General features: G+C 46.3%; 1 protein-coding gene across 1 annotated transcript; it reads right to left on the reverse strand.

Annotated features, from left to right (window-relative positions):
* Positions 1-894: 894 nt before the first annotated feature.
* RAB22A (RAB22A, member RAS oncogene family) lies at positions 895-19,243 on the reverse strand. Its single transcript, XM_075846680.1, has 7 exons — positions 19,096-19,243; positions 15,380-15,459; positions 14,554-14,635; positions 13,821-13,892; positions 12,905-13,011; positions 6,869-6,978; positions 895-6,052 (listed from the first exon to the last, which is right to left on the reverse strand). Exons 1-7 carry the CDS (start codon positions 19,129-19,131, stop codon positions 5,958-5,960), a joined length of 582 nt encoding a protein of 193 aa, XP_075702795.1. The 5' UTR covers positions 19,132-19,243; the 3' UTR covers positions 895-5,957.
* Positions 19,244-20,883: the final 1,640 nt, after the last annotated feature.

The following is a 20,883-nucleotide window of genomic DNA, read 5'->3' on the forward strand; positions in this document are numbered from 1 at the left end:
CCTATTCTTGTGCGTATTTCGGTCCGTCCCACTGAGTGTAGTGTATGGGTCCGCAATCTATACGAACAGTACATGGAAGCCACTAGGATCCGTGTTTTGCGGTCTGCCTAAGGCCTGATGCACACGATCGTGAGGGTTTTTACTATCCGCAAATACGGATGCACATCCATAGCCGTCCGCAATTGCGAAAGCGTCCATAGACTTCTGCGGGAGAGTCCGTGCCGCAATTGCGGACAAGAATAGGACAGGTTCTATATTTTGCGGATCATTTCTACGGCCCAGACACACATTCAGAAATTTTCCCCCCTCTGTTCAGCCTCCGACCCCCTGATGGACCATGGAGCGTCAGGTTACGTCCCACTAATCTGGCATAGGACTATTTTGTCGCACGATAGATAACTGCAATTTCCAAACCAGTGTGCCGGATTAGCGGAATTTCCCTATATGTAAGTGTAGGCTTAGGGTATGTTCACACGGCCTATTTACGGACGTAATTCGGGCGTTTTTGCCCCGAATTACGTCTGGAAATAGCGCCTCAATAGCGCTGACAAACATCTGCCCATTGAAAGCAATGGGCAGACGTTTGTCTGTTCACACGAGGCGTATATTTACGCGCCGCTGTCAAATGACGGCGCGTAAATAGACGCCCGCGTCAAAGAAGTGACCTGTCACTTCTTTGGCCGTAATTGGAGCCGTTATTCATTGACTCCAATGAATAGCAGCGCTAATTACGGCCGTAATTGACGCGGTGTTCAAGCGCCTGCACATGCCGTTACGGCTGAAATTACGGGGATGTTTTCAGGCTGAAACATCCCCGTAATTTCAGCCGTTACGGACCCCCGCGGTGTGAACATACCCTTAGATTTCCCCATAGAATAAAGAAGCAGGTTACACTTCACAAAAACAAAAGCTTTTTTTATTAGAAATGGTTTGACTGTTTTCAGCAAAGAACAGAGACGATTAAATAGTTTGCGGTCAAAAAAGCGTAATTTTTTCCCTTTACAAGTAGACGCTAATTACACAAATTAAGAAAAATAATATTAGCACAAAACACAATACAATGGTTACATATTTTCTTGGTACCAGCCCAAGATCGAAATACAAAAATGACATTTTTTTTTTAGCTTTGATGTTTAATATTAAAAACGACATAATAGACGGACATAATTCCGCCGCAGTTTATCGTCCTTGCCACGGCCGCAAGACATGGACACTCCATGGCTCAAGTAAACCAAACTGCAGTTTACTTAGAAGAATTCAGGTCTTCCGACCGTAACACCGATGCTAAAATGCGTCCAAATTACAGCCGTCTGGATGGTCAGGCAGGAGACGGGGTAAATGATTAATTAGCGGTTAATTAAATAGAACGACAATTGCTCAATATGTTATCAATGTAAATACGGATTCATCTAATCGATGTAAATCCATAGAAAACGCATCTTTTCTCTTCTACGGGCACCGACACGTGAGTGAATATTAGTGTTGACGATGCATTGTCAGCCATGATGTCGAAAGATGGAGGCCATTTTTAAGTACGCTTTTAATGTAAGATGGCGCTGAGAACTATAAGCCGTATTCATCAGTTAACCAGAAAGCATTGTGGGAACTTAGTGGACAGTTACACAATTAGAGCTCAGCGGTTAGGTCACATGACTGACAGCAGAGTGGCACTAAACTGCCGTCAGTTTCCAAGGGCAACCAGTTGAATTTTGGGAAGAAGTAATAGACAAAAAAACAACCATGAAATTAAATAAAGCAAAGCATCTACAAAGCTACGCATCATTTTTATTTCGATTTAGGCCTCGTGGACATGTGCTGGAGGCCGTATGGAGGCAGATGGAGTCTCCGTGGCTCGGCACTATGTGTGATGCAATATGTATAGTCCCGGATTTGTCATAATCCAACAAAAAACATCCATAGGCCTCCGTATAAATTCAAAGTCATAGGTACTGTACAATATGGCCCCATTATAAAGTCCATGGGGACAGTACTGCGGCTTCAGGTCGTACTAAGTAATAATACGTTCATATGAATGAGGCATTTAAAGGGGTAGTGCAGCCTAAACCATTGACCACCTATACACTGGACCCCTATCGATCACTACTGGACAGGTGATATATGTTTTAGGCCGGTACACCCTCAGAATTTTGGTTCAAAATAAAATTGCCCTTTGGATAAAACTAGAGAAGATAAAAAGTGTACGAGATAATCATAGCAACCAACCAGATCACTGCTTTTATATTCTAATGAAAGCTGGAATCTGATTGGTTGTCCGAATTCAAAAGTGTCTTCGGTGTCGTAAAATGCAGTAGATGATTTATAAATATGTCGCAAGTCACCCCTGCTAATTTCTAGGGCCCACCCGTGCCAGTTTTAACGTATATTAAATAAGCCGTTTCTCATTTTTACATAGCCTATAAGGGAATGCAGAGTTAGGGTACGTTCACAGGGTCTATTTTCAGCCGTAAACGCCCCGAAAAGCGGCTGAAAAATCAGAAACAGAACGCCTACAAACAACTGCCCATTGATTTCAATGGGAAATACGCGTTTTGTTCCGACGGGGCGTTATTTTATGCCTCATTTTCAAATAATGGCGCTTAAAAAGACACCCCGTAAAAAGAAGTGATTGTCACTTCTTGAGCCGTTTTTGGAGCGGTTTTTCATTGACTCAATAGTCAATGAAATGGAGCCCCGGTCAGGACCCTCATAACCAGCGGTTACATAGTGCGTCTCTCTCTGGATGACCTAGCACATCCGTATATTGATTTCAATAGGAACTGTGTAATGCTCTATTTTCCCTGTGGTGGCGCTGCAGGGAAATTGAACACTTCCTGCCGGGTTCTTCTATAAATGACAGCAGATATTGCGGGGTATCCTGTGATCAGATTACGAATTTACAAAGCAGACAACCCCTTTAATAATCTCCACCACTGTCACCAGTGTTTACCATGGTGGTCATTTCTGTAACCACTACCGATACTGTAGTGCCCATCTGGTGCTATGGCAACTAGGACGCATCTTGTGTAAATAAACGTGCGTTAAACATTAATAAGGTTACAATGGCAATAACTGATTTCCCAGCTGTTTACACAGAAAGGATTAGCACCCACAGACTGACTAAAAATGGCACCAAATATCAGCAAAACAAGTGTCATGTCGCTTCCACATGACGAGGACGGGCCGGCGCAGACCCACATGGTCCTCACTACCGGCGCTCAGCGTCTACAAACGCCAACACACGACTAGATTAATCCAATGTGTAAAATTCTGCAGAATTGGCCGTACTATTTATACCCCGAGCGCTCCGCTGTATTCAATGGAAGATTATGGGGGGCACACGCTTACCGACTCAATATAGAACATTATATTGGACATGAAATTAGAGCATTCGCCCCTTAGGCTAGACCGTTGTTTTCGTTAGTCTGCTATCCGTTTTTTTTAGGATATCACACTAACCCATTCATTTCTATGGCCCCATGCACACTACCGTGTTTTTCACGAATCCGTGTGGGGGCCGTGGGACATATTCCTGTCCGTGTTTGCGGCTCCGTTTCACCCATTCAAGTGTATCGCGAGGTGAAAACCACAGACGGCTCACGAATGGCACCTGTGGGCTGTTCGCGTTTTGCCGATCGGTTGATTACCGACCTCAAAATACAAACGGTCGTCGGTCTTGGGCCAAGTTGGCAAAAAAAAAATCGATTTAGCCATTTCTTTAGCCGGCCATACACAATAGATGAAAGTCAGACAAACCCGACAATCTGACGTGTATGGGGGCCTCCCGATCATTTGGTCTCACGGGTTATAAACTGCTGCCAAAGGGTCGGGCAACAGCTCATTCTCCTCTACCCGCTCGGCCAAGCAGAGCGTGCACATTTATGGTCGGCCGAGCATGGGTAAGGCCAGCTTTAGTCATATCTATTCCTGAGAAAGCCTGGCGCAAACCAATTGGGCAGCCATTTAAGCTCCCAGGGAAGCTGGCATGGTGTCATATTTGTGGTCACTCAGTTTTTCCAGAAGCGGGGTTCAACCAAGAACTTGAGAGGGCAAGCCCTGTTTAGATCCCTCATCTTTAATCCAGAGAGACTACAAAGAGTGTCTCTCGCATTGGAGGACCCAACAAATCCATGCATTACACATACCACCCACTGATTTGAATGAACTATGTAATATTTCATTTCTCCTGTGGTGGCGCTGCAGGGAAACTGAACACTTGCTGCCAGATTCCACCACAGATCACAGATGATCGTTGGAAGAAACGGGACACCCTGTCGGGGAACTCTTCTAACAAAAAGGAATTGTCCGAACTGGACAACCCCTTTAGGTTTCAATAAAAGGAAACATAAAATAGGACACACCAGGGCCAGCTTACCTAAATGTGTGCAACTTAGAGACAAACATTGCAAGTGGTAAAATGACATCACTTAAAATACGCACACAAGAGGAACGGTGTCCCCAAATAAGAGTGATACTTCCCTTTAAGAGGTCACTAAATGTCAAGAACACAATTCTAGTGTTGCAAACTGTACTGCTAAAATTATTCAGGAAATTCGCCCCTCCCCCAATACAGATGTGCCCTGTCCGCTCCTGTCCTTTGACTATTCGTGTCCGCAGCTTATCAAAATAGATCAATTGCAGAAATTCAAAGACTTTTTTGGGGGTTTTGGGTGGGCAGACTAGTGTAGCCCGCTATACTAATCTACCTGGTAAAAACACGAAACCTGACATTCTGTAAGTATCGATCATTTTTCCCATTTATATGGTTTTCCGGGTTTATATAAATAAATCTTAATCACTGTATAGATGAAAAGTTCTACAACTTTCTAATAGACTTTGTGTTTCAATTCCTCACCATTTTCAAGATATTTGTTTGCTGTCAGTGAATGAAAACAGTCTTGGTTACAGAGGCAACAAACCAGTGCATACTAGTCCTGCTCTCATTCGAGGGTTTGCTACAATTGTATCTGGTCTAGGCAATCTTCGACGAGTGGAATACATCATCATCGTCTGCAAAAAATTGCTGGTAGTTTGCTACAGTGTATCAGCCTGAACTCTATTTAGCTCATAGAGCATTGGCCTAGACTGGATACAATTGTATCCACCTCGGTTCAGAGCAGGACTAGGTATGTACAGGTTTGGACTCTCCGAATATAAATAAGAGTGTTTTCATTCACTGACAGCAAACATATCCTGAAAATGGTGTGGAATTAAAACGCAAAATCTATTTGTACAACTTTTCATTATAAAGTGATCAAGTGTAAACAGAGCCCTAATCATCGTGTAATACTTCACTGATCCAAGGCTTGTTAGCAGAAAGCGCTCTGATACATTGTAACGAGCCCTGCAGCTGCTTCAGACAGATTCGATCAGGACAGAATTCCAGCCTCTGGATGTACAAAATGAATGTTCCTATTTACTGCCAGCAAGTAGAGATCTTGAAAATGGTGAGTAAGTGATACATAAAATATATGTTAAAAGTTGCAGAACTCAATTAACCCCTTTTAACTGGGGAATTTAGTATTTGGAAAAAAATATATAACTTTTTATATTGAAATGGGACAAAACACTATTCAGGCTGTCTCTATGAATATTTCCTACATAAAAATAAACCTATGTGATTTAGATTACTAGCGGACAGTAATCCCCTACTATCCCATTGGCGTTCAATGTCCTCCTAGAGGACATACATGGTACTGCAAGATCTGATAGGAGAAGAGGGTGAGAGAACAGATTGTGTCGTATGCAGTAATACACCTAGTAAAAAATAAGATGGACGGTGTATATATATATATATATATATATATATATATATATATTTACAAACACAACATTTTCCCTTTAAAGTAGATATAGCCTGTGCAAAGCTTGTAGCGGAGGAAGCGTCCACACTGTGTGCATAGTGGTAATCAGTCCGGTGGAGGCTCGGCTGTCCTGTCTACCGGATCATACGCGTCTGGTCAACAGCACCTGTGATCGGCCTCTGTTGATTGTCTTCGAATCTTGAATCCCTTCCCAGTGGCAGCGCTGGCATTACTGGAGGGTATCCGTCTACCTAAAAGGATAAGCAAGAAGTTCGTTACTACTGCACCAACTCTGTTATTCCAGGAGAGCGGAGTATCTTCTATAATAATGGCTCTCCAACTTGTGAAACTACACCTCCAAGCATGCGGCTGTCAGGGCATGGTTGGAGTTGTAGTTTCACAACAGCTGACAAGTTATAGACTGTTGTTCTATCATAGATGGAAACCATCAGTTCCTATCCACCTCCCCCCCATTAACGTTGCATTCCTCTATTGTGGTTTAAAAGGACAAGTGCACCATTTTTCCTGGCTCCAATGCATCTAAAATAAAGCAATGTTTCAATAGTCTTACAAATCTCTTACCGTTTTGTGTACACAGCTCCTATGCAGACCTATGTGGAACCAAGATGATTCAGCTAAGGTTCAAGCCCAAACAAACCCTATGTGTAATCTTATCCTACCATGATTTATTACTCCTCTGCTTCAAGCTAGCCTACCCCTGAGCACTGTAGAAACATGTGTGGGTAGGAGGTCAGAGGAGGTGGGTATAATCCACACCTCACATGTTATATATCCCAGATGAGGCTTCAGAGCTGCATTTTCTCCCAGAAATCACAAGTGGCCCAGCCATGTCAGAACAATAGAGAGAAGGAGTAGAGGCGTAGGCACACAGGATAGAGCATTGAGAGAGCGTGCTTCTCAGGGAATGCCCACTAAGCTCTGAACTTGCAGCTCATAGGGTCAGTGGAGAGGGTTCACGTCACTATGAACACTGCGTCACCACACCGGCACCATCACACAGAGGAATATTCATATCCATACTGAAAACCATTCACGTAGCCACTTACTAATTTCTAAGAAGAGCTCATTGATGTTGATGGCATTCTTGGCACTGGTCTCCACAAACACAGCATTGATAGCGTCAGCATAATCCTTGGCATCTTTTTCCAGCACTTCTCTAAAAAAAAATGGAGGAAGAATAGATATGGTGTCTGTCACAGTTTACTCTACTTTAAGGACACAATTTAATGTGTGATCATGGGGGTTTGATCCTCACGATTTGGTGAAAATAGTGCCGAATACAGTGCCACTCACATCCATGTGGTTGTGTCTGGTACTGCAATGCAGCGTGACTGTGGCTGAGCTGCAATTCCAGACATAACCACAAGACATAGACTGCAGGCTGTTGGTTCTTGTAGTGACGAGGCCCCTACTTTCTGTGGATCAGTGGGGGTAGTGGATCTCAGACCCTCACAGACAACACGTTTGTGGTATATATTTTTTTAAAGGACCAATGGCATAAATAATATGCGGTGTTCCCTGATACACCTAATAAGGCTAGGGTGCTCCATGCGTTAGTACCCCCATAACTACTTCCATACCTCCATACTTGAAAAAATTTGCCTGCTGCCACCACTAGGGGGCTGATCTGCTGTATAGTAAAGACGAGACTAGTCTGAATAGGAGCACCTCAACCCAATTTTCTCGGTGTAGCGAAATTATTTATTTCCTGCTGCATTTATAGAGCAAACATGTGCTGCAGCGCTGTACACAGGTTAGGCTTCGTTCACATCTGCACCAGGGCTCCAATCCGATGGAACGTCTGAGCTTTCCGTCGGAATGGAGCCCTGACTGACACAAACCAGAGATTTCCGTTTGTGTCAGTCAGGGTCCCGTTCCGACGGAAAGTCAGAACGGGACCCTGGCGCAGATGTGAACGAAGCCTTAGAATCGCTCACAACCATCCCTGTCTGCAGTGTGGGCCAATTTATATATTGCTATGTTTTTGATATGTGGACATAAACCCACAGAAGCAAACCCAATGCATTTGCTCTTAGTTAGATTCGAACCCAGGGCCTCAGTGCTGTACAATGCTCTTGTCTATTTCAGGCCCAACACAATATAGACTGTTGTATAATACAGCCAGAAGTCTGTAGTCAGAGGGGTGCTTACTAAGGCCTGTTTCAGACGGCCGTGTTCAGTCTGTGAGATACGGACCATATGTCGGCCGTATTTTCCAGGACCGAACACAGTTTAGCGAGCCGGACTCCTAGCATCATATTTATCCATGATGTTAGGAGTCACTGCAGGGACTCACAGCATTATGGATGAATATCATGCTAGGAGTCCGGCTCCCTGAACTGTGTTCGTTCCGGGAAAAACAGTCGAAATACAGTCCGCATATCATGGACCGAACATGGCCGTCTGAATGAGGACTTACAAAGTATCAGCTGTCTTTTATCTGGTTCAGATTAGAAACAGAGTGATCAGACTAAGGCCCTATTCACACGACGGGCATTCTCTAGGAACAATAGACCCCAAATGGGGCTATTCACACGGCCGATTGTTTTGACGGCCCGAACCGGGCCATCAAAAAATGGAACATACCCTATTTTGGGCCGTTCTCCCGGTAGTCTATGGGGCTGTGCATTCTGCCGCTCGCGCTCTCCTCCTCCTCACAGTGCGAAGTGCATGTGAGGAGGAGGGTATTGTGTTGCTCCCTGTAGGTGCTGAATCCTCAATCCCCGGCCACAGCTTCGGCCGAAGCTGTGGCCGGGAATTCTACTCCAGAAGAAGTCCCTGACTCCACTGTCTATATATGGACAGTCACGTCAGGGACTTCTCCTGGTATTGTCGCCTACTCCTGAAGCAGAATCCCTGGCGTTGTGGCCGGTGATTCCGATCCAGAAGTCCCTGACTTCACTGTCCTTATATAGACACTGAAGTCAGGGACTTCTCCTGGAGTGGTGCCCTATGGAAAGGTAGGGGGGGTGCCATCTATGGGGGGGGGGGGGGGGTGGCGGCTATCTACAATGGTGCTGTGTAGCACTACCTACATGGGGGCTATGTCGAATTACCTACAAGGGGGCTGTGTGGCACTACCTACAAGGTGGGCCGTTGCAGTATCTACAGAGGGCAGTGTGTGGCATTATCTACAGAGGGCAGTGTGTGGCATTATCTACAGATGGCAGTGTGTGGCATTATCTACAGGGGGCAGCGTGTGGCATTATCTACAGGGGGCAGCGTGTGGCATTATCTACAGAGGGAAGTGTGTGGCATTATCTACAGAGGGCAGCGTGTGGCATTAACTACAGAGGGCAGTGTGTGGCATTAACTACAGAGGGCAGTGTGTGGCATTATCTACAGAGGGCAGCGTGTGGCATTAACTACAGAGGGCAGTGTGTGGCATTAACTACAGAGGGCAGTGTGTGGCATTATCTACAGAGGGCAGTGTGTGGCATTATCTACAGAGGGCAGTGTGTGACATTATCTAAAGAGGGCAGTGTGTGACATTATCTACAGAGGGCAGCGTGTGGCATTTGCTACAGAGGGCAGCGTGTGGCATTAACTACAGGGGGCAGCGTGTGGCATTATCTACAGAGGGCAGTGTGTGCCATTATCTACAGAGGGCAGTGTGTGACATTAACTACAGAGGGCAGTGTGTGGCATTATCTACAGAGGGCAGTGTGTGGCATTAACTACAGAGGGCAGTGTGTGGCATTAACTACAGAGGGCAGTGTGTGGCATTAACTACAGAGGGAAGTGTGTGACATTATCTACAGATGGCAGTGTGTGACATTATCTACAGAGGGCAGTGTGTGACATTATCTACAAGGGGGAAGGTGTGTGGCATTATCTACAGAGGGCAGCGTGTGGCATTAACTACAGAGGGCAGCGTGTGGCATTATCTACAGAGGGCAGTGTGTGACACTATCTACAGAGGGCAGTGTGTGACACTATCTACAGATGGCAGTGTGTGGCATTATCTACAGAGGGCAGCGTGTGGCATTATCTACAGAGGGCAGTGTGTGACACTATCTACAGAGGGCAGTGTGTGACACTATCTACAGATGGCAGTGTGTGACATTATCTACAGAGGGCAGTGTGTGACATTATCTACAAGGGGGAAGGTGTGTGGCATTATCTACAGAGGGCAGCGTGTGGCATTAACTACAGAGGGCAGTGTGTGGCATTTGCTACAGAGGGCAGTGTGTGGCATTAACTACAGGGGGCAGCGTGTGGCATTATCTACAGAGGGCAGTGTGTGCCATTATCTACAGAGGGAAGTGTGTGGCATTATCTACAGGGGGCAGCGTGTGGCATTATCTACAGAGGGAAGTGTGTGGCATTATCTACAGAGGGCAGTGTGTGGCATTATCTACAGAGGGCAGTGTGTGGCATTATCTACAGAGGGCAGTGTGTGGCATTATCTACAGAGGGCAGTGTGTGACACTATCTACAGAGGGCAGTGTGTGGCATTATCTACAGAGGGCAGTGTGTGGCATTATCTACAGGGGGCAGTGTGTGGCATTATCTACAGAGGGCAGTGTGTGACACTATCTACAGAGGGCAGTGTGTGGCATTATCTACAGGGGGCAGCGTGTGGCATTATCTACAGGGGGCAGTGTGGCATTATCTACAGAGGGCAGTGTGAGGCATTATCTACAGAGGGCAGTGTGTGGCATTATCTACAGAGGGCAGTGTGTGACATTATCTACAGAGGGCAGTGTGTGGCATTATCTACAGAGGGCAGTGTGTGGCATTATCTACAGGGGGCAGCGTGTGGCATTATCTACAGAGGGAAGTGTGTGACATTATCTACAAGGGGGAAGGTGTGTGGCATTATCTACAGAGGGCAGCGTGTGGCATTAACTACAGAGGGCAGTGTGTGGCATTTGCTACAGAGGGCAGTGTGTGGCATTATCTACAGAGGGCAGCGTGTGGCATTAACTACAGAGGGCAGTGTGTGGCATTTGCTACAGAGGGCAGTGTGTGGCATTAACTACAGGGGGCAGCGTGTGGCATTATCTACAGAGGGCAGTGTGTGCCATTATCTACAGAGGGAAGTGTGTGGCATTATCTACAGGGGGCAGCGTGTGGCATTATCTACAGAGGGAAGTGTGTGGCATTATCTACAGGGGGCAGCGTGTGGCATTATCTACAGGGGGCAGTGTGTGGCATTATCTACAGAGGGCAGTGTGTGACACTATCTACAGAGGGCAGTGTGTGACATTATCTACAGAGGGCAGTGTGTGACATTATCTACAGAGGGCAGTGTGTGGCATTATCTACAGAGGGAAGTGTGTGGCATTATCTACAGAGGGCAGTGTGTGACATTATCTACAGAGGGCAGTGTGTGGCATTATCTACAGAGGGCAGTGTGTGGCATTATCTACAGAGGGAAGTGTGTGGCATTATCTACAGAGGGCAGTGTGTGACACTATCTACAGAGGGCAGTGTGTGACACTATCTACAGAGGGCAGTGTGTGGCATTATCTACAGAGGGCAGGGTGTGGCATTATCTACAGAGGGCAGGGTGTGACACTATCTACAGAGGGCAGTGTGTGGCATTATCTACAGGGGGCAGCGTGTGGCATTATCTACAGAGGGCAGTGTGTGGCATTATCTACAGATGGCAGTGTGTGGCATTATCTACAGAGGGCAGTGTGTGGCATTATCTACAGAGGGCAGTGTGTGGCATTATCTACAGAGGGCAGTGTGTGGCACTATCTACAGAGGGCAGTGTGTGGCATTATCTACAGAGGGCAGTGTGTGGCATTATCTACAGAGGGCAGTGTGTGGCATTATCTACAGAGGGCAGTGTGTGACATTATCTACAGAGGGCAGTGTGTTGCATTATCTACAGAGGGCAGTGTGTGGCATTATCTACAGAGGGCAGTGTGTGGCATTATCTACAGAGGGCAGTGTGTGACACTATCTACAGAGGGCAGTGTGTGGCATTATCTACAGAGGGCAGTGTGTGGCACTATCTACAGAGGGCAGCGTGTGGCATTATCTACAGAGGGCAGTGTGTGGCATTATCTACAGAGGGCAGTGTGTGGCATTATCTACAGAGGGCAGCGTGTGGCATTATCTACAGAGGGCAGCGTGTGGCATTATCTACAGAGGGCAGCGTGCGGCATTATCTACAGAGGGCAGTGTGTGACATTATCTACAGAGGGCAGCGTGTGGCATTATCTACAGAGGGCAGCGTGTGGCATTATCTACAGAGGGCAGTGTGTGACACTATCTACAGAGGGCAGCGTGTGGCATTATCTACAGAGGGCAGTGTGTGGCATTATCTACAGAGGGCAGTGTGCGGCATTATCTACAGAGGGCAGTGTGCGGCATTATCTACAGAGGGCAATGTGTGACATTATCTACAGATGGCAGTGTGTGGCATTATCTACAGAGGGCAGTGTGTGGCATTATCTACAGAGGGCAGTGTGTGGCATTATCTACAGAGGGCAGTGTGTGGCATTATCTACAGAGGGCAGTGTGTGGCATTATCTACAGAGGGCAGTGTGTAACATTATCTACAGGGGCCAGTGTGTGGCATTATCTACAGAGGGCAGTGTGTGACATTATCTACAGGGGCAGCGTGTGGCATTATCTACAGAGGGCAGTGTGTGGCATTATCTACAGAGGGCAGTGTGTGGCATTATCTACAGAGGGCAGTGTGTGGCATTATCTACAGAGGGCAGTGTGTGGCATTATCTACAGAGGGCAGTGTGTGGCATTATCTACAGAGGGCAGTGTGTGGCATTATCTACAGAGGGCAGTGTGTGGCATTATCTACAGAGGGCAGTGTGTGGCATTATCTACAGGGGGCAGCGTGTGGCATTATCTACAGAGGTGTAGTGTATGGCAGAAAATTTACAAAAGAAATGTATCCGTTTTTAAAACGGACAGGGAAAAACACGGATGCAAAACAGGTCAAAATCAGCCGTTAAAAACGTAAACACGGCCCAGAACGGAAACGGATGCAAAACAGCCGAGAAAAACAGACCAAAACGGACGTTTTTATCGGCCGACACTCGGACCCTGCTGTGTGAGTAGAGCCTTAGGGCAACCCCTCCACTACTGTGCCCTGTACTCCTCACCTGACATCATTCAGGTCACATTTGTTCCCGGCTATTGCCACCACTATGTTAGGGGGTCCATGCTGACGTAACTCTTTCACCCAGTTTTTTAGTGTTGAGAATGTTTCCTGTAAAAGATACAATGATTTTGCATTAGTTATTTTCTTTTCAGCTCGGCCTCATATACTTGAGCATTATTTACAAAGCCATTGTCCAGAGTTAGAAAACATGTTTTTTTTCTTTCAGAAACAGCGCCACACTTGCCCATGGGTTGTGTCTGGTATTACAGCTCAGCTTCTTTGAAGTGAATGGGGCTGAGCTGCAATTCCATTCCTAACCTGTGAGCAGGTGTGGCACTGTTTTTGAAAGTAAGCAGCTATATTTTTCCAATCCTGGACAACCCCTTTAAATTTCCGTGCCACTGTCAAAACCGGAAAAGTCAGTCTTTTTAGGCGAGTGCTCCACAGCAACATATGTGTCATTCATAGTTGTGACAGTCGCACATGTGACTCTCATTCAACCACCTGACTCTTTTCTTCTGTTTTTGTTTTTCATGTGTCAAAAGTTAATTTCTTTCCAGCAACCAATGAAAAGTCTCCAAATGCAACTGTTCTGCTGCGCCAAAGTTAAATTATTGTGTACACATTACATTTCTATGAAGGCCTCTGTCACACGACAACACAATGAACACATTTCGGCCAAATGTGCATGCAGTTTTAATAGAGCATAGGAGATAAGCAGCTGCCAGACACATTTGGCGCCGCTTATCTCGAAGGAAGCAATAGTGTCAGACAGCTAGATTGATCCTGTCGTATCCTTGTTCTGCCTGATGGCAGTCCTATTCCAGGACCAAAAGACATATTAGACTGTCAAAATAAGGACGGACCCCAAATACTGAATAACCAGAAATACCCCGCATGGCGCAGCCATTTCCCACCTCTTTTGTGATGTCATAGACTATGATGGCTGCCGCTGATCCTCTGTAATACATCGGCGCTAAGGCTCGGAACTACATTCAAAAGAGAACAAACCAAATATAATTATCAGACATTTATCCCGAGGTCTTGCTGTTATAGATGAAGTTATATTATTATTAGCAGTGATATTACAGTCGCGGTCACACGTTGCCAGCACCCAGGTACATATCGCCGCAGATCGGAAAGCTCATATAACTCACAGTTCTCCGAGTGCAGCCGGCAGTATAAAGAATGGAGGTTTTTGTTCTGGTTGCCATGAAGGAAATTACCCACTGTCTACACTGCTGGCTGCAACTGGGAAGCGGCGCAATTTAGAAATAAGATTTAGCAAGCGTATCCGATTTGCGCGCGTAAAAAACGTTTCTACATTTTATATCCGCGTGCGTTGTGTATGAGCATCAGCGTGCTTTGCCTGCGTTTTTCACGTTTTTTTTAATTATTTCTCTGCTTTTCTATGTAACTGATGTCGTCCATGTGCTGCCCGTGGTTTTCACGCTCCCATAGACTTCAATGGGCAAGTAGGTGCGTGAAAACTCATGTATGTCTGAATAGCCCCATTGACATCACAGTTATTTCAACGCACAGCCCGCGGACGAGTATTAGGCTCGTCTGAATGAGCCCTTAGAGCACCTCTAACTGTGATTGGGCAGGTTGTTGATGAGAAGAGCGCTTTACCGTACACCGAGTACTTACCCGCTCCTGCCCAGCCGTGTCCCATATAAGAAACTTGTGCAATTCATTCTGGTACTGTACGGTCTTGGTCATAAAGGAGGCTCTGGAATAAGGAGGAAACATAAACCGGACGAGAAATGTATTGTTATGTGTGACGTATACGAAAAAAATACCATTATATCATATAAACCAATAATACCAAATATATCTCCTGCCCCCACCATCTCCCTAATATGTTCCCATGATCGTCTCAGTAATAGTAGCATTTCTGGTGGATTTTTCTATTAAGGTTGTTGTACCATCTGGACCTAAGGGTCAGTTCACACGGAGGATATTGAGTGGCGTGGCCCCACCGCAAAATCCGCCGCGGAATTATTCTTGCCGTCGGCAGGAAGATTCCTCCTCTCATTGACATCAATGGGAGGTTCAAGCAGAATCTGCCAGAAGATCGAGCAGGACGCTTCTTTTTCCCGTTAGCTGAAACAATCAATCAGCTAGAGGGGAAAAAGAAGCGTCCCATTGAATGAATGGGAGGCGGAATTTTGTGGCGGAATGCGGCGCAAAAATTATGCCGTGTGAACAGAGCCTAAAGGGCTGTCCTCTGCTTGAGCTCACCTTGGTATTACGGCTCATGCACACGACTGTTGTGCCACTCGGGCCATTTTTGACGGCATCCGAGTGGCACCCGATAGTCTTCACGGACCCATTCACTTTAGCGGGTGAATCGGGTCCGTGAAAAACGGTCCGAGTCTCCGATCCGAGGAAAGATAGAACATGCCTTACCTTGTGCCAAAATCAAAAAATATATTAAACATCTCTCAATAGTCCATTATCAACGGACTCTTACCCGATAGTGGGATTGATGTTGGGATCAAAGCTGTCTTCTACAAACCGCCAGACAATGCTCGATTTTCCAACACCCGTATCCTGAAGAAAGAGTATGAATAGTCAATGATCGATAAAGCTTACACGATGCCCCTATGACAAGGCTGCCAGGGCACAGGACAGGAGGTGTTGTCAGTGGGACAACGACATAGAAGAATTGTTGAATAGTCGCTTTTTAATCAATGATATCGAAGAACGTGAATACGGTTTTGATATGTAGTCATGCTTTTAGGGTATGTTTACATTTGCGTCGTGGTTTCGGTGTATAACGGAAAGCACACAGGGCCGAATTCGTTCTATGATAGAGAACACCGGTGCCTGACAGACCCTACTGACTAATAATGGGATCCGTTGAGTTTTGGCAGAAAAAAAAAATTCTCATCAAATCTGACGGATTCTGCAACGGACTAAGGATTCACGGCGAGATTTTGAGTTGTGGTAAAATCTCAGTATTACCGCGAGCATGTTGCGACAACATGGTCGGAAATCCTGCGACTTTTTTCCCCGTAGTAAAACTTTGAACATCCAAGCAAGTCGTGGTGATATGTGATTGTACCACAACTAGAAGGCGATCTAATGCCGCCATGGACCCCCCGCTTAATCATGACCCTACTCAGCCGGGCTGTATTAGGCACGGCACCCATCTTCTGACAGGTCTCAATGATATTTAGGGGTGAACCTTCATTGTAATATGGATTGTGAGTGCAGTGTGATCTACATGGTAGAATTAGATTCAATTAAATTCAAAGATGGCCGACCTCCTCGGCCAATGAGATAAATGAGCCAAATGACTACGAAGTAACTACCCTATAAGCGGCCATTGTTCCCTATAGATAATTGTTATGTGGGAAAAAACAAGCCTTGTTGTCCATATCAACCAATCACAGTGCAGCTTTCATTTTTCCAGTGCGCCCTGTTCACACAGCGTTTTTCAGTGCGTTTTTTTACGCGGAAACCGCACCAAAAAACGGGTGAAAACGCCTCCCATTGATTTTTCCACTTGCAAGAAAAGGAAGCGTCATGCCCTTTCTTTGGGCGTTTCCATCTCTGACCCTCCATTGACATCACTGGGAGGCAGAGAAAGCGGTCCTTGCTGCGTTTTTTGCCCGCGACACTCAATGGCCACGGCAAAAAACACAGCAAAGAGAGTGCAGGCAAGTCAAAATCTGCCTCTAGATTTTTCCGCCTGCAAAAAAGTCAATGTGAACAGGGCCTTAAAATTACTTCAGGAATTTTGAGGCAGATTTTGACCTGCCTGCAAATTCTTGCTGCGTCTTTCGCCCGCGGCCATTGAGCGCCACAGGCAGAAAAACGATTTCAATGGGAGGTCAAAGGCGAAAACGTGGCATGCCGCTTTTTTTACCGCGAGCAGCTAAAAACCGCCGCAGGAAAAAACACGCCTCTCATTGAAATCAATGGGAGGCATTTCGGAATTTTTTTTTTACGCCGATTCCGACACGTTTCCGCATAAAAAAACTCGGTGTGAACTGGGCCTAAGAAATGAAAGCAGCGTTTTGATTGGTTGCTATGGGCAACAAGGCCAGATTTTCTTTTTTGATAAATGAGGCCCAAGTGTCGGAGAAATCAATACATTCATACAGTCAAAATTAGTCAAAAAGTAGCGATGCAGAAGTCAAGGTGGAAATTCCCTCTAAAAATATAGTGAACCAATTTATCTGCCCGGGGTTATAGAAGTTTTAAACTTTACTATGAGCGGTACCACGTTGAATAGAGCGGTACCACGCATGCCCGGCCGCCGCTTCATTCAAGTGCCCCCAAGGATTCTAAAGCGATTTTTTTTTTCTTTTTAGGGTGTTTGGTGCAGCTTTCTAATTGAGACTTGTATTAAAAATGATGACATTTTTTTTCTTTTTGAGATACAGCTGCTTTGTATTCTCTATACACAGCAGCTGTATCTTGCATTGAGACCTGAATCCGCCAGGTTAGCGGTACTGACGGGTTCATTGTCAGCGGGTCAGAGACACGCAGGTTCCACCAGTTATGAACTTAGATGTGATCGGTAACACTTCGATCTGACACGCAGGAACCGCCGACCTGACGTATACACAATTCAGCGCTAGATACAGCTGCTCTATATACAGGATACAAAGCAGCTGTATCTCGAAAAGTAACAATTATTTTTAATAAAAGTCCCAATTAGAAAGTTGCACCAATCACACGGACACACATTTTTATAAAAAACAAACATATCTATATATAAAAATCGTTTTCGAAGGTGTGCATAGTCTTTAACCTAGATGATACGACTCGTCGTCACTTGACCGGCCCCGCTGTACTCTCTATAGCGAGTACATGGGGCTGCTCCAAACGTAATGGAATTTCAGCAGAAATTTTCGTTGAAATTGCGTTGAAAGTAGCAGACTTTCCGCTGCGGCAAAAACTGACCATTTCCTGCTTTTTTGATTGCAGAAAATGGTGCGGATTTTGCTGCATTTTTCTCAATGCTGGGAGATGGTGACATCTCCTCCGGAGCTGCAATTCAGTCCACTTTCCGCAGCAGGAATTGACATGCAGTCCAAAAAATAGGCACCCACTTTGCTGCTACTGTATTCTCCACAATTTTGGAAGAAAAAAGGGGAACAATACCGCTACGTGTGGACAAGCCCATAGAGTACAGCAGGGTCAGTCACATGGCGAACAGTCACATCGTCATCAAAGAAGACTGTGCCACTAGATTTCCGGTCCCCCGGCGGCGCTATAAAATCTATGAAAATCTCAGAATCCGCGTGACGGGGAGCGGAATGTATATTAGCGAGTGTACCACGCACTGCAGGGACTACACTGATTTTTTGGTCCCCGCATAACCCCTTTTAAGACAATGAGGGCAAATTCAGTGCACAATACTATACACATAGAGACAGCGCTATAAACCATATATATATATTGTATATAAGTTGTAACTTCTATCACCAGAGTCGTCGTGTATCTATAGAACACTTATATACTGATGTCAGAACGCGGCGTATACACAGAACCTCCGCCCTCGTTATGTGATAGGGCGACAGAGCTCCGTGCGTAATACTGCTTATAATTTACAGAGCATTATCCTAGTAATACATTAGAGGGGTCTTCAGATGCCGTCCCCGTCCCCTCAAATCTTGACACTAAGTGATCCTGGCACTGGGCAGAGGGCGCAGCACACAGGTGGTAACTCTATAGATATAAATAAGAAGGTGCTCACAATAACCATGCTGCCCTCTTAGAGCATACAGGTGGCAGCAGAATGGGCAGAACACAGGTGGTCACTCTCTATAGATATTAATAAGAAGCTGCTCACAACAGCCATGGTGCCCTCCTAGTGCATACAGGTGGCAGCAGAATGGGCAGAGGGGGCAGCACACAGGTGGTCACTCTCTATAGATATTAATAAGAAGGTGCTCACAACAGCCATGGTGCCCTCCTAGTGCATACAGGTGGCAGCAGAATGGGCAGAGCCTGTAAACAGCTGTTTTGCATGAAGCCAGTCATAGGGCCGCAATGCAATACACGCTTTATGCAAAACACATCGCCCTGAATGCAATGCAGCGATGTATGACATAGAAGTGGCAGGGAAGACATGGCCGGGACGTCATATACCCAGAATAATAGCAGGCGTCAGGGAGGGCGTATAGGGTATTTGCATGTATTTCCATATGGGCACTGTGCCCCTATACTCACCCCCAGCAGGCAGACCTTCAGCTCTCGTAGCGCCATGGCATCTATGCCCACTAGTATCTAGCGGCAGCACCGGGTACACAGGCAAATCCGCGGCCTCCTTGGGCCCTGCAGCAGCCGTGCCCGCCTCCCCATCCCGCCCAGCACCGTCTCTCCTCCCAGGGCTGTGCAGTCAGCCGAGCCCGCCTCCATTGTCCTCACCGTCAGTCCTGGGTCAATGCTGCCTTCCTGAGCGATGCCCTCTGTGATACCGCCTGCCTCCACCCCCTGTCTTACCAGTGCCCTCTGCCCTCATGTATTGTTCTGTATTTCATGGCAGCGCTCATATAGTTATATAGGGACTCACCAACCCCTTATAAATGACAATATCACGTTATAAATATAATAATAAATATAATACTTGCATTGGGGCAGAGCGACATGTGTTGATTTTCCCGTGACGTCATTCTGGGCACACGTCACCATAGGCCGTAGATCAGATGCCACCATAAATAACCCTGTGTGCCAACATTAGTGCCTTCCCCAAGTGCCCACTTTAATGCTTGCCAGAAGTGCCACTTTTAGTGCATCACCCGGTTCCTCCCTTTAAGTGTGCCCACCTGAGTAATCACCATAGCCACCGGCTGGCACATGTGAATGTCACGCACCCAGCAGATACACATGTAGGTGGCTGAACGGCGGTTCGCAGAGTACCTGCGGCTCCATAGCGCAATGACGTAGCACACGTGTCCGCTGCGTTGTTGTTCCTACAATGCCCTATTAGGGGGTTATTCTCCCCTAAAAGCAGTAGAGCCCTATAGAAGTCTATGGGTGCTGTATCATGTGATATGGCCACGTGTGAGGCCTTATTCGGGGTGCTCACTGGTTTGAGGCTTTGGTTTAATTTAAAAAAAAATAGATAATAAAAGATAATAGCGATTCAGCTCTTCACCACCAGGATCGGTCACTTGGAGGGTCTGTGATTGGTGGCGATTAATTGGGGACCCCCTCTTTGATGTCCATATGGCCTGATATAACAACTCCTTAAAAAAAGTGCAAATGCATAATAAATATTTACTGAGCAACACTGTCATACGTGTCCTGCCTGGCATCCATGGTGACAAAATAACGTTCTGATCTAACCCGGGGGAAATCTACCTCTGTATCTTCCAGTAGGGTGTTGTTCTACGGCGGGTCATAAACATCACATCCCTGGATTTAGTGGGACCATCTGAGGTTGCACTGAGATTGTCCCAGGTCGTTTCTGCCACGCAGACTTTGACACATCAGGAGCGCCCACTTACTGGGCGTCCACAGTAGTTTCCAGTTAGAGGACGACAGAATGGCGCGGGAGTATACATGAGTTTTTTTTTTTTAATGCGGCTGTTTCTTTTGGAGGCACTGCCCCTCTTATGAGGGCATTTAACTGTTATTACAATCTCTAATGGGGCACTACGGGGCACGGCGGTTGGATCTGTTATGAGTGCACTGTGGCTTCATAATCAAAGTTGGCTTACGGCACCTAACAAGAACAAGCTTAGACTGGGCATATACACTGGTTCGTCCAACAGCTGTTCCTCCTGACCCCCCCCCCCCCCCATTTCATGCCCACTCAGTTCGGTCGAGCGTGCATGTATTCTGAATGGGGAGAGGGCAGTAAGCCGCTGCCAGACACCTCTGGCGGCCACTTATCTCCACTGAGAAAAAAAGGATCGGACATTTTGAAATCCAACTGCCCGATCCTTCTCTCCCCTGACTTGCCGTAGGGGGAGAGTCAGGAGGCCCCATATACATTCGATTGCCAGCCGATCA

Source organism: Rhinoderma darwinii, chromosome 13, assembly GCF_050947455.1.
Source record: "Rhinoderma darwinii isolate aRhiDar2 chromosome 13, aRhiDar2.hap1, whole genome shotgun sequence".
Taxonomy (NCBI): Eukaryota; Metazoa; Chordata; class Amphibia; order Anura; family Rhinodermatidae; genus Rhinoderma; species Rhinoderma darwinii.